General features: G+C 47.1%; 1 protein-coding gene across 4 annotated transcripts in view; it reads right to left on the bottom strand.

Moving 5' to 3' along the window:
* JPH1 (junctophilin 1) overlaps nucleotides 1–4,627 on the bottom strand; it is a 76,310-nt gene extending 71,683 nt beyond the window's left edge. For all 4 annotated transcript variants that reach the window (XM_019725775.3, XM_019725784.3, XM_019725792.3 and 1 more), the window contains exon 1: nucleotides 3,968–4,627. In XM_019725775.3, coding sequence (XP_019581334.2) covers nucleotides 3,968–4,346 — 379 coding nt within the window. In that variant the 5' untranslated portion in view covers nucleotides 4,347–4,627. The remainder of the gene's footprint in view (nucleotides 1–3,967) is intronic.
* Nucleotides 4,628–14,607: the final 9,980 nt, after the last annotated feature.

The raw sequence follows: 14,607 nt of genomic DNA, 5'->3' as shown, positions 1-14,607 counted from the left end.
GAAATTTTAAGATGCAGTTACTTCTGAATTATTCATAACACTTCACAGTATCATAGAAAATCAGTCACGATTATAGTCTATCTTGACCTCTTTAAGTTTTGGATTATATAGATCTACTTTGCAGTCACTTTTCATTTTCTATATTACCACGCACAGGTTTCCCTTGTGTGGCATGCATTTCATTTTAACATTCTGAGCAAAAATGCTAGCGGTTTTCTATTATTGTGTTAACAAGTTGAAACCAGAATGGCTCCAAAAATCAAAAGTTTTGACTCATTTCAAGACGACCTTCTCTTTCTGTTCATTCTGATGTATTTATGTCATATAAACAGACAGTAACAGCAGGGCGACGTTGAAATACAAAGTGGGCCTGGTACTGTGAATGTCATATTCTGGGTAGACGTGAAAATCTTCACCTGACAGCTACTAGGAACTTCTGAGGAGGTGGGCGGGCCACAGCTTTCTCAAAAGGATAAACCCCAAAGGGTAAGACAGTCAAACAATATTTCAGGGTAAGAAGTTTCCTACTGAATATTAGCCATCTATGAACACCACCACTGTAACGGGGAAGGAAACTTGAATTATTAGGGAATTTCAACTTTGACTTTCCTTTTGCTTACATGGATAAAATTTAAATGCTGGGATAAAAATTATACAACCTGACTTACACATACTGAAATAAACCACCTTACTTAAAAAAATATTTTGTGTAAAATAAATGGGGAATGCTAAAATCATATCCTTCTAACTTTTCTACATAATGACAAGTTAATTTTGCTAGAAGAATTTCCAAAGGTGCTGTTTGGATCAATAAGTATTTACACTTTTAAACTGCAACCGTAGTATCTTAGTAAATATTTAACATGGAGGGAAAACTAACAGCTAGTTTCCTTCGATTGAAATCTCTGAAAATAAGACTAATATTTGCAATTTTCAAAGAAGCGGTGCTTGAAAATCTAAGCGGTTTAAGGCAACAGCAATAATTAATTAGAAAGTTTAGGTCTCTGTTTAATTGTCAAGTGGGGAAGTCGGGACCAGCAGCCCTGGCCACATTCCCATCCTGTTCTGTTAAATCACAGCGTACGGAACAGTTCCTTCACGGACTTGCTAGAAACCAATTTCCAGTCAAACTGTTAGGAGTTCATCTGAAATTTAAAATAGGTTTAGTTTAGTCAATGAACCTAGAAAAAAGGGCCTCTATTTTTTCATGAAGCAGGTGGGTTCCGACTTCTCCCTGCTGCTCCTAGCTCTAATTAGGTCTTTTCTCTCGACTCCTTAAATATAGATGCATATTTCACAAGTGTAAAAGTGATTATTATGGGCTTTGTTTTAAATTCTGTTCTATGACTTCTTCTCTGGGAGCTGGTTTTCTAGATATAGCCATTTTAACCACATAATCTTATAGTGGAAGGCGTCCAGTTTAAAATGGGTTCCAGTCAAATTTAGACTGCTCTATGCCAAACTAGTTTATATGCTACAGATGGGTATGTGCAAGTACGCACATACTTAACACAACAATGCGTCTTTCTAGACATTTCCAGTAGTTTTATGACAGGTGAAAAAAATGAAGTACAGCAGATCAGAATTTGCCCCAAAATGCTGGGCACCCAAACTTGGATTTCATGAGTATGGTACCAATTTATTCAGGGGGTTTCTATTTTAGCAACACTTCACCCACAAATCGCTAATGAAATAAATCACGTGATTCTTCTCACATGGAATTACTACTTCCTTCCTCTAATTTAATGTCACCACAAAATACATGGAATCAGATTTCCCTACATCTGACAGGGTACATTGGGGTGGACATGTGGTGCAGAGGCAAAAAAACAAAACCAAAAAAAAACAAACAAAACACATTAACTCTTAAATAAGAATAGGGAAGGTGGTTATTTCTTTTTTGGGCCAAACATCTTTGTACAAAATAAATTATAGAAACATACTTCCACTTAAGACTCCCATTTTATGATTAAGGAATTTCTAATTAAATGGAGTTACAAGTGAAAGAAAGCAGGAAATCAACACACAGTAAACATTCAATAGTGATTTTTAAGAGTTTTTTTTTCCCCTTCCCAATTGGTAACATATTTTTTTTTTTTTTGTACTAAAAGAAAACCACACTCCTACCATGATGCCAAATTCTAATGTTTTAAAAAAACATTAGTTGAACAGAAGGCAGATTACCCATGAAGTCACAGACGACCTTCTGTGCTGTATGTATTTTTTGATAACGAATACTCTAAACCAAGAGATTTTGTTTAATGAGCAGTAACTTTAAAAGAGTATTTTTAACCTTCCCAAGCTGAAGAGAACTATCCACAGCCTTCTTAAAAGGTTATAGTATAATGCACACATTTAAAAAATAAACATCGCACTCCACTTTTGAGTATGGAATTTACTTATATGGTAGAGCTGGGGCCTCCAATAAAGTCCAATCACAAATTAACATATTGATGGGGGGGTCCACCCAGGCACCCCATGCCCTTCCAGAACATTTCAGGGCCCTAATTAACTACTGAAGAATTTGGAACTCAAGCAGCACATATAAAAAGTATTCAAGAAAAGTTTTTTTTCCCCTTCTTTTTAATCCATGAGGACCATATTCTTTATTTATGCTGTAGGTAGACGAGATGTCTTTTTTCCAAGTCCTACCACTCCGCTGTTTTGCATCTGACACACCGCTGTGTTCTGAGTAAGTGAAGTATACAAATCGTATGAGCTTTTATATAAGCAATTGCACCACTGGGGTCATACTGGGCTGGAGAAACTTTTAATTGGATTCCTTTAACCTCCTCCAACTCTGAGCTGCCTAATTCCAAAAGGTGACATGGCCTCCTACCATCCTTTTCAATGAACTATGATTATGTTTATTGTCAGAAAATGTATTTTGCGGAAGCATAAGTCATCCATCCTTCTCAGCTTATTACACAAGGAAATTCATCACGTTGTGACACCTGTTTCAGTAATGTATACTTTTCCTAATTGAAAAGAGAGGAAGTCTGCTCTACTATATACACAAGTCCTTTTGCAAATATTGTTAAACACTAAAATAGGGTGTTTTGTTCACAGCCAGCATTCCGTTTCGGTCATACACCTCAGTGCAAACCAGTGATTCAGTACTGCCATTCTCAGGAGTAAAGCGGCTGGCTCGTAACAACAACCATCGGGTTGTTTCATTGTATTCTTTGAAAACGTAGACTTCCTTGTCCGTGTCTAAAATGTTTTCCTAGTAATCTGTCTAAAGATCTCCAAGTCAACAAAGACTACCATTCTTTCGATCAAACACCCATACTTCACGGAAGCTAATGAAAACTGGGGAGACAAACCCACACCCTGCGGACCCCACCTGCATCAGGTGGCCTTTCAGTTCCCATAACTAGGATGTTTCCAAATGCACCCCCAATAAGGTACAATTCCCCCACATCCTCGTTATGGGGTTCTGGCTTCTATCTTTAGGCTACTAGAGGACCAGCAGCGAAATACGACTCCACGTGAAACCAATCCGGAGAGCGGTCAGCACCGACCGCCAGCCTCACAAGCACAGGGCGCTCGCTCTAACTCCACGGGAGTGGCGATTTCAAACGCGTCCGGGAGAGGGAGGGATCAGGAACGTAATGTGACGGGCTCAAGTGACAGCGTCCTCTCATCAGCCCTACCCTCCCGGGCGGCGCTCCCTCCCGGTGGCAGCGCAGCGCTGGCGCCGGCCGGGTACCCTCACGCCTGGTTCCCCCGGGTGTGGACACACCGTCCGCTCCCCAAACCCGGTCAAATCAACCCCCGCGCACCAGTCGCGCGCCAACGCACCCTCCCGGGGAGGGCGGCCGGCGGAGGTGGGTGGGGGGCGGCCCCAGGTGTTTTGGCGGGTTTCCGGACACGTGCGCCTCACGTCCTCCCCGCCTCCCCGCAGCCCCGGCCAAGCCCCCCGCGCCAGCTGGCGGAGCCCCGAGCCGCCCGCGACGCCGCTCACCTCCATCCCCGTAGGTCTCCACGCCGTACCCGTCCTGCAGCCCGTTACTCCAGGTACCCTCGTAGCGGGCAGGGGTGGACAGGCTCTGCCGGACCCCGTAGCGCCCCTTGAAACCATGTGACCACTCCCCTCGGTACATCCACTTGCCCTTCGTCTCCACCCCCAGCCCGTGCCGCTTGCCCTGCGCCCAGTAGCCCTGGTAGGTGTTGCCGCTGGGCCAGGTGTAGCCTCCGACCACCTCGAAGCCGTGCGACCAGGAGCCCGAGTACTCGCCCTGGCCCTTGGGCCCCGTGCAGATGCCATGCCCGTGCGCCTTGCCCTCCTCCCAGCCTCCGCAGTAGGTGCCGCCATCGTCGAAGTCGAACCTTCCGCCCGTCATTCGGGGGGCAGCCCCGGCGCGCTCCCCGCGGGGGCACGGATGCGGGCAGAGCTGGGCACCGCAGGGTGTAGCTCGGGGGTGGGGGCCCGGCGGGCGAGCGCACGACAGCGCCCCGGGCAGTTAGCGCCGCCGATCGGCTCCAGTCCGACGCCGCCCCCGTCCTCCCCTCTGCTTTCGCCGCCGCCACCGCCGCCTTCCTCCTCCTTCGCCGCCGCCGCCCCGGCCAGCGCCGCGCGCGAGAGGACAGCCCCGGCTCCGGAGCGGACCTTCAGCTGCTCCCGCCCGCCCACGTGAGCCGGGCGCCGCCCCGTGCCCGCCCCTTGTCCCCTCCCCAGGCTCCGAGGCCCGGCCCCGCGACGCTCCCGCCCCACCGGGCCCTGCTCCCAGCCCCCGGGCCGCCGCTTCCCCGGAGGGCGTGCGGGCGCGGGGCGCGCGTGTGCCCGCGCAGTGGGAGGCCGGTGGGTGGGCGAGTGTCCCTAGGGACGCGCGACAGTCCCCACCTGGAGACGAAGGCGCGGCTGCATGTGTGGGGGCAGCTCGCGGGCGGCGCAGCCTCCCGGGTTTGTGTGTGGGGTTTATCGAGGTGGTTAAGCGTCTCTAAGTGTGGCCGTGTGTGTGTGTGTGTGTGTGTGTGTGTGTGTGTGTGTGTGTGTGTGTGTGAAAACTCATGTGTGCGTGGTGTCTGCATGGGTTTGTGATTGCATTTTTTCGGCGTTCCAACTTGTGTACTGTTGCATTTGTCATGCTTAGCTGTCAGCGTAAGTTCATAGATATCCCCCCATAGAAGTATGCCTGGATATAAATCTGTGGCAGCCTAGATAGACATAATTGTGCAGGGTGTTCTTTTACACCTACCCATTTCAAAGCACATGAGTTTGCGTTTGTTTAATGAGGACATAGGGGGATAGGGAGAGCAATGCAGTTTGAAAAAGCACCGGGATCAACTGGTTAGGTTTTTTTATTTATAATAATGAGGAGGATGTTTCTAATCTGTCTTTGTAGGGGTGTAGGCTATTTCCTTGTACATTGGAACCCACTCCCCTAATGCCTCATTTGTTCTTCTCATAACCTTAGAAATTCTTCAGCCTGGAGCTGTGTACCCAACAGGCAGACGGGCTCAGTCTGTGTATATTGTGTAAGTGTCTGGAATGTACACCTGGTACCTCTCCACTGGTATCCACAGTTTCAGAAAGTAAACAGAAGCTTTCAAGGAGGAATATGGTAAGTAAAACACTGCTCTAAACTTACAAAGAGTCTGTGACCTACAAAACCGGGACAGGTGTCAGCTGATCTCTTTTCCAGCCACAACACTGCTTTGTTGAATTCACGTTAGACAACTCTTAAACTTTTAAAACCTTGATTTCACCAAGAGTTGCCTTTTCCTTTCTCTGTTAGATAACTGAGTAAATTGTGTGTGCAGGGCAAAGCCAGGAATTAGAGACTTGGTAATAGGCAAGTTGAATCATTCAGTGTTGTCCCTGGTGAAAGCAGGCATTGGTCTCAACTTCCCCCTCGAAGCGCCCACAGAGACACTGCTCTGTGGTTCAGAGCCAGGGGTCTTCAGTTGCCCTCCCAAGGACATGCTTAGCAGAGTATACATGGTATTCTTTAGGCTAGGAGGCTTTTGGATGGCTGAGCAAGCATCACAGGCTGCCAAAGTTTCTCTCACTAGATATTTGATAATCAGATAAAAATATAAGGACAGGTGTCAGGAAAGGCAGCAGCAGGCAAAAGCAGACTAAACTGCACAGAAAAGGAACTGAAATTGACCTTGACTGCCTCCATCTCAGGACTGGAGCGGGCCTTTCCTGCTTATGTGGCTGAAATGCTGAAAGAAAAATCTCAGTTTACATAGAAGCAAATCACCAAAGAGAATTAGAAACCTTCATCCATGGCACTGCCTACAGAGCTGCCAGGAATAGTGCTTACCCTGGTGGCCTGAAATAATTACCATCTTGCTCAGCATCTTGTCCTGGACCAGGGATTGATTTAGGCCACCGGGAAAACGAGGGCCCTGGACTTTGCAGCTGAACCATAAGTGCATTTCTCTGTTGTGGGATGCCAGGGTCAGCAGCTAGCGTAGGCAGGCACACTTCCATCTATTTGGGGGTTCTGTTTCATAGGAGGAGCTGTGGTTGTCCAAGCCAACATTTCTGTTTTTTCTCTTTTAAAACTGGCTTTCTTTACAGAGCATCTTTTGTCCCTTTAGCTTTTTTTTCTTTTTGGGCCCACCCCTATGTGTTGGATCTCTATAGTAACATTGAAGGACTAAGTTTTTATTTGTAAGCATGGTAGAAACATTTAATGATTTTTTTTTTTACTTTTCCTGATTAGCTTTCATGCAGATGCTGAATTTTCTGGGATATAAGCAGCACAAAGCAAGTTTCTGACTTCTGTAAAAGATGTCCAGTCTATCTATAGTGTATGGACACAGAATTGTAGTGCATACACATCTGGGTTAGAAAATGAAGATTTGGGGAGGATAAAAGATGTGGCCGTTTATCTCTTAATCTTTTCCTCTTGCTGTCTGTCCCTAATAATGTCTTCCTTGGAAAGAGCCTTCATTAAAAGAGAGCACCCAGCAGCTGTGTACTATTAAATTTTGAGTACTCTTAGTCATAACCCGACTCTGCCACTGACTCTATTCATGGGAGAAAATTAATACGGACTATTGGGTACCTCACCGAACAATTTTTGGCAAACCAGCAATACAGGCCATGCTCCCATTTACCATCACAATGGAGTGTTTCCCCAGTCGCCTTGATGCGTTCATTAATGTCAGTGCTGAGGTTCCGTGGTAATGGTTGGAGAAGACTGGGAAGGAGAACCAGGAAGGGGTGCGGAGAATGACGGCATGGCAGAGAGTAGGCAGTAGGACGGTGTTACATTCACCAGCCAGGGTTAGTAATGTCCTTATTTTCCCTCTCACTCTGAACCTTTGCCCTGGATAAGGGGGAGTTGAATTTAGCTTTAAGAAGGGATTAGTAAGAAGAGAATGTTGAATGTTGGTTTGACAGGTGGGGTGGGGGAGTCCTTTAAAACCCGGGTCCAACCGCTCTGTTTCCTTCCATTCAAACTCAGCTATTAGAGACTGCCAATCTAGAAAACTTTGTAACAGGTAAGCTGTTTTGCGTGTGAATGTCTAGTAACAACATATTGGGGAGGACGTTTTACTGAAAACTTAATCTTTTGTTTTTAAATAAAGGTGTGTTTAAAATTTCATTAATGACATTGTTTTATTTACATAATTACTGAGAATTTCTGATAAAAACTTTACAGATGACCAAAAGTGAATCTGCAAGTGTTTATTGTCTAAAGGTTGTGATCCAAGTGTGTAAAATAAAGCACATAAAATTAAAATGACTTATTGCAAGTCAAAATGAGCATTACGGGCAACTTTGTAATAAAGCATTCAAAAAATTTAAGAAATATGTCTATAACACATGCAGAAATGAAGAATTATGGTCATGAGCTTTTCAGAGAACAAGAAGTCAGAAGAGGAAGAAAATGCCAAAATGAATGGTGTTCAACACTTTGAAGGCAATCGCTGTGTGCCAGATTCTGTGCTAAGTTCTCTCTGTGCATTAATCCATTTAAATCTCATAATAAACCACGTGTTTAGTGCTGGTATTATAACCATTTTACAGGAGAAGAAAAATAAGGTGTAGGACATTTATGTGCCCAAGATCATTCAAGGCAGAAATGGTTGAGCAGGGATTCAAACTCAGGTCTGTCTGACTCTACGGGTGGTTCTCTTTATTACTACCCTGTATTGGAGCAGGAGTGAGAGCTTTCAAATGGGGAAGGAAGCCGTCTCGATGGAGAGCAAGAGGGGTGGGGGTGAAGATGACTTTTATTTCTTATTTTTTAGAATAGCTGCCCAGATGAATGGTAATGCTACTGTCTGGAATGAAAGAAATGGAGGAAAAAGTAAACAGCAGAGCTCGGGAAGACAGGTTCAATTAGGAGAAGATGATGCAGAAATACGTCCCAGAGGAAGTGTTCAGTAGGCAGTTGGGTAACGCAGGTCAGGAACTAAATATTAGTTAGTGATAAGTATAGCCACACGTCAGCAATATTGTGGTTGGGTTCCAGACCACCGCAATAAAGCAGGTAGCACAGTAAAGCATCTCGTAATCTTTTTGCTGGTGGAGGGTCTTGCCTTCAGTGTGTAAGATATGCACCATCTGTGAAGTGTAATAAAACAAGATATGCCTGTAAATAGTCCTCTTCTGACGACCGTTGTTCAGTAGCGTCTCCTTTTGAGACTTGCACTATTCAGGCAAGCCATGGGGCCCAATCTTGTCACCATCCTCTCTAAGTCACTGCCCTGTGTTCATCCAGGACGAATGGTTACCTACCCTCCCCCTACATGCTGGCCCCTGCCATCGTCCCAGGCAGCTTCATCCTGGCCTCACAGCCTTTCTCAGCATCATGACCTTTATCTTAAAGTCTTCGGACACGGCCTGGACCTTACTTTGACCCGGATATACACCAACTCTGTAAACTGGGCCTTTACAACCCCACTCTTTGACAACACTCTCGCATCTTTCCCACTCACTGAACAAAAGCATCAACTTGTATCAAAGTCTCCACTCCTTTGATGGAGTCCCTGTCCTCCTGGCCTTTCCATACCCGGCCTGAAGTCCCTACGAGTCGTTTATACCACACTTTCCTTTCCATAGTGACCTCCCGGTGCTTTTACCCACCCAGTCCCCAATCCCAAGCCGCCATTTCTCATCGCACGCTCCTAGAAAGTCCCACTTCCCAGTTGCCATTGCAAGTCATGGTGGCAAGCCTCGGGCCCATCCCTCCACATCGCACCACACACCGCACCATACCACGCACCACGCCACACCACGCACCGCACCACACACTGCAAACCGCACCGCGCACTGCACCGCAAATCGTGCACACCGCACCACACACATACAGTGGCCTCACTTCAGTTCTTGTCCTGCTGGTGGCAGCTGTGAATTTGACACTTGTGGGCACTTAACACCCTCGCTTCTGTAAGACCCATGTGTCTCGCCTTCCTCTCCCTACTGCGTCACCCACCACCGCTGCATTTTTCTTCTTGTCCCTGTCCAGTCTCCTTGATTTTAGGCGACCCTTTTGTGTTCTAGACATTAGCTTCGTGGCACCAGAATTTTGTATAATGGCTGGATGCCTGTTGGCTTATCTTGTGCCACTAGGCGATCCTGCCCCAGGGGCTGAGAGTGTAATTTAGAAATAGTCTAATTCCAGTATGAAAACACCAGTTGGCCCTTATCGAAGTCTCAGGGGCAGTGCTTTGGTCTCCTCCCAGGACTTGTCCCTGTGGCTCTCTGCCTGCCCTTCCTCATGGGCAGAGCCCCATGTGTGTCTGATGAGGAGGTTCACAGAGGGTTTCAGGAAAGTTCTAACAATGAAAAAGTAACGGCGGATTAAAGGCAGATGTAGGAGACGTAGAAAGCTTGAAGAAAGAGTGGGCTGCAGGTCTGTACTGAAGCCTAGCACCTGAAGGAAACCATAAAACGGGCAGGTATGTGTATGCGTACATATATGCACAGGTAAGTACAATTACTGTTAGGTTTGGAGACACAGAAGTAAGGCTCAGAATTTGCTCTGATCGGTATAAAACATCCCTAAAGAGGCAGAAGATAAAAAAGACGAATAATAAAAGTACCCGGGAACAAATGAATGCCAAGGGTATTACGAGTCCAGATGACAGAGTGATTTTGTGGGCTGCTATGGTTGGAGCTGTTTTGGGGGGATCACAGGCTTAGCTTTGTGGAGAAAGCAGAGGGGGCATCCTTCCAGACACCTCTCAAGGGATGATCTTCTTTAGTTAAGAGACACCTATAGAAGGAAGGAATCAGGGGACTCCATGTCTGTGACTGAGACGGAGGAGACTTGCGGGAAAACGGGTCCCTGGAACCTGGGGTGACGAGGATGAGCTCATTTCTCTCATGCTACATTGGACATCAGAATGCTTTACTCTGAAGATATAAAGACATCAAGGCAACTCAGGATTTGAGACAGCACTACTTGGGGGTGGCAAGGGAATAGAAAAGCATATTTGGGAACGTTGGTATTAAGATGTTAAAAGTTGTGCAAATTGGTGAGATCATCTTTTTCTAAAGAGTTGAATAAAGAAGGGAGGCACACAATCTTGCTGAAAGCACCGCTAAAGAGTAAACAGCTGCTCCATGATGCTCGCTGGAGGAGAGAAAGAAAGAAATCAATTAGCAGGCAGTGAAAGAAATGTAAATTCTAATTGGGGAAGGAGGGTTCCAAGAGCCCTGGACCAGGATTTGAAACAAAAGCCAATGATAGAAAAGGCTTTGTTCTAACTGAATGACATAGAGAATGTTTTTATCCTTGCCAAGAGTTACAGTCCCAGTCTCCATGTTACCTCAACACACACACCTCAAGGCCCTCATTGGGTTCTTCAGCTACTGACGCATTCCAGATAAAGCTCAAATTCCTCTTGCTTTCCTTAGACACGCTCCAGCATTTTTGTCATCGCTTGCATTTCACTGACTACTTTCACATAGCAAGCACTTTCTAAAGCTTACTGAGAAGTAGGGACACCCCATGCGATGGTCTGCAGGGGGCAGTGAGGAAGGTACTCAACAGACAGCCCCCAATTGTTAAGTGCAGCTCAGCTGTGGCGTTTACATCAAGGCCACGCTCATCCACGGCATCCCCCCCAAAGTAAGAGACAAATTGCTGCATCTTGTGGCCTCGAATCCAAAAAAGGAACCAGAGCACCCGGTAGGTCTCTTGGATTCCAGAAGCAACACATACCATACTTAGAAACTGCTCCAGCCTCTATGCTGAGTGACACGGGAGGAAGGCTGCCAGCTCTGAGAGGGTTCAGAGCCTGAAGGAGTTTTTCAGGAGATGCAAGCTGTGTGCAAGCAGAGCTGGAACAAGGGGCACCTGAGCCAAGTGGCCTCGGTGGCAGTGATGGAACTTGTGTGCGAGCCCAACAGGAAGGACTCCACCTTCAAGGCCACTTCAGCTACTGCTGCCTCTGTCCCACGTGCCAGCCACAGACTACCCTTGAGAACACCAGTCATCCACTTGGTGGCAAGATGACTGTGTGGGCCCCTTCCAGCCTGGAATGGCTGGTGTCCTCTCCAGGAATGGGTTCTCTCCTCTTTCCGGGATGGGTTTGCCTTCTCTGCTCACAGAGCTTCAGCCAGTTTCTCCACTACCCAGAAACTTACGGAATGACTGATTCACAGGTAGAGAACTTCACATGACAAAGCGTCTAACCAGGGAACCCACTTCACAGTGCAGAAGGAGCCACAGTGAGCCCTGACCGTGGGATCCACTGGGCTCACTACCTACTGCATTACCACACCCTTCTGGGATCGATGAGCTCTGCGCTCTGCAGGGTCCCCAGTGGGCGGCACTCTCGTAAGAGGACAATGTGAGAGTCGTGCTGAAAGGTACATTCTGGCTGCTGCTTGGCCGCCGCCCCCGCCCCCACCCCCGACTCCTGGTGCCCAGGGATCAGCCGATGAGAAGAGGAGTCACCATACTGCGAGGATAACTGACCCCCAGTGAGCAGGAAGGGGCTTTTATACGGCAGCACAGCGACAGAAAGGAGGCCCAGACGGTCCCCTGGGTACCCCCTGGCTCTCCACCGTCGCTATGAATGCACGCATGCAGCAACCCCGCTATGAGAAGGGCAAGACGTACCAAGGACCCAGACCCTCCAGGAAAGAAGGTTTGGGTCACACTACCAGGTAAACCACCAGAGCCTGCTGTTATGATAGCTAAGGGTGAGGGGAACTTAGCATGGGTCGGGGGGAGGGGCGATAACAATTTGCAGCCCTAACGCCAACTACACAGATGGGGGCTCCTATTTGTCCCATGAACTTTCCTACTCTAAGATTTCCCTCAAGAAGAGAGGCCTGTGGGAGCTGTTCCCCACATACACGCATGTGGAGAAGATGGTCTTTGGAATATAAGGGGAGATGGTGCCAGCCCTAGCTCTGCACTGCTCAGATCTTTCTTTAAGGGAACTTGATGCCAGGAGGGAGACTGGCAATTGGTGCACCTTTGGGTCCTGGCAGGGTGTGTGCTGCGGCTCAGCCTAGACAGTCTCCAGCCAATAGCTGAGCTCCTGGGTTGCTAGAGCTGGGCCATTCCTTCTCAACACAGGCCTCCTCTGACAGGCTGGTGTGTTCTGTGTCCCCCCCACCCCGCCAGCTGACCCGGCTGAAACTCTCAGGCCTACACACTGCAGTGTGACGCTCCAACAACCAACTCTTCTTCCTTCCCTCCTCTTTTTACACCTTTCAAACCTACGTCATGACCTAAAGTCGTTCCCTACCTACTCCTGTTTCCTCTGGCCTTCACCCTTCACCTGTGTCCCCCCAGTAACTCCTTGTATGTCTAATTCTGTCCCTGCATCTGCTTCTTGGAGGCCCTGGACGGACACACCTAGTCATCTTTTTAAGACTCTCTCTCTCTCTCTCTCTCTCTCTCTCTCTCTCTCTCTCTCTCACACACACACACACACACACACACACACACACACACTCACATTTATAGGTGGGCCTTGGTCTAAGGGAGATGAAAGTCTGGTTGAGATCTTAATAACATTGAATTGAAATTCAGATTTCATGGTTCCTGAAAAAGAATGAGGAAGCTCTCTATGGACTGATACGCAAACATCCTCAAGAGCTAATAGCAGGAAAAAAAGCAAGGTCCAGAATAGTGTATGTAACATGCTGTATTTGTATGTATGTAAAAATCTATACAGTTACCAAAAAAAGGGGGGGGGCAGGGTGGCGATGTTCACTGAAGAGCATTTCATTTGTTTTTATTTTAAACCTTGAAATGATACATGATACCTATTAATTACCTTGAAATGTCAATCTTCAGCATCTTAGCATGTTATTATTTTGAAAATCAATACTTTGTATGTGATTGAGTAGAACGGCCAGTTGGCATATGAGTCAGTCACATGGGGACAGCAGTGAGTGGACCAAATGTGTCTTAGGACCCTCAGTGACTTTGTGTCTCCAAAGGAAAAGGATTGTCTGGGTAATCCAGACGGCAGGAGTGATTTCTGACTCACCAACTGATTGAATAATGCATCGACTGTCTGCCTAACTGTGACAGAGCAGACATGTAGAAACCTCAGCTGTATACTGGCGTGTCGGTCCTGCCGTGCTTGCTGGTCTGAAAAGTTTTACAACTTCTAGAAAGAAGTGTGCACCACCATTTCCTTCTTCCGCGTTATAGTGTAGACTCCGTTGTGCCTCGTTTCCACACGTCAGACCCACAGAGAATATCCTTTAGGACGGATGCTTCATCCAAATGCACCTGAGAAGCCCTTGTCCGAAGGGTGCTTGTCCAAGCGCCACCCTCCGTGAGCAACATCTCTGAGAGGCTCATCTCTGATGGGTCCCATGCATTCTGGGAGCTTCCCCAGCGATTCTAAGGTATTTATTTCTCTGAGGAAGAACCATTTCGGTAGGGCAATTTCCAAAACTCCCCTGAAGACAATCACTGGGGCACTTGTCAAATATACACAAGTCCACGTCACTCCCTTGGTGAATTCTGATTCACGGGGTTTGAGTTGGGGCTCAGGAATCCAAGTGTTCTTCAGGGGAATAGTGTTGTAGGGTAAACCGCTCATGTGAACTACCTTGGGGTCCATAAATGGGTAAAATAAATGCAAAGTTGCCTGATACTAGCGATCCTATTATTAATTCATTTTTCTCGCATGAACTCTCTCTTAACGTGCTTTGATAATTATAAGATTCTCGTCATCATTTTAAAAGCAAAATTCAAAAGTACTGTGTAAGAGTTTCCTAAGGATGAGTGTACAATAGACAGTGACTACTTACGAAATGAAACAAGCCATGAATGGGGTGGCCTTGGAATCTAGACCTTAACAAAAATCTGATCACGCTAGACCAGTTGGTGGACATGTACAGTCTCTGTTCCTGGCCCAACGTCTCTGGAGCATGGACTCAGGGAGGGGAGCTGTCTTTAGGGGTCACTGGCTTTGAGAGGTCTCTTTTCACCCTTCTTGGACAAGCAGCAGGCATAGAGACTGCACTGAGCCGGGAAGAACTTAGGGTTACCACACACAAAGCATCCCGGCCCCAGCTCCTGGGGTTTCCAGCTAGTTTAGAATTGTGGTCTGGATCCTGCTGGCAAGTTTTGCATGACCAGGGACTAGCTGGGCACTGTGGCAGCCAGGCATGCTGACCTCTTCTGTTCCTGATTACTGCCCCTGAATTGGCTG

Source organism: Rhinolophus sinicus, chromosome 7, assembly GCF_057876585.1.
Source record: "Rhinolophus sinicus isolate RSI-liver-muscle chromosome 7, RSI-T2T, whole genome shotgun sequence".
Classification (NCBI taxonomy): domain Eukaryota; kingdom Metazoa; phylum Chordata; class Mammalia; order Chiroptera; family Rhinolophidae; genus Rhinolophus; species Rhinolophus sinicus.
The sequence above is the reverse complement of the archived record's forward strand: the minus strand, read 5'-3'. Positions and strand labels throughout refer to the sequence as shown.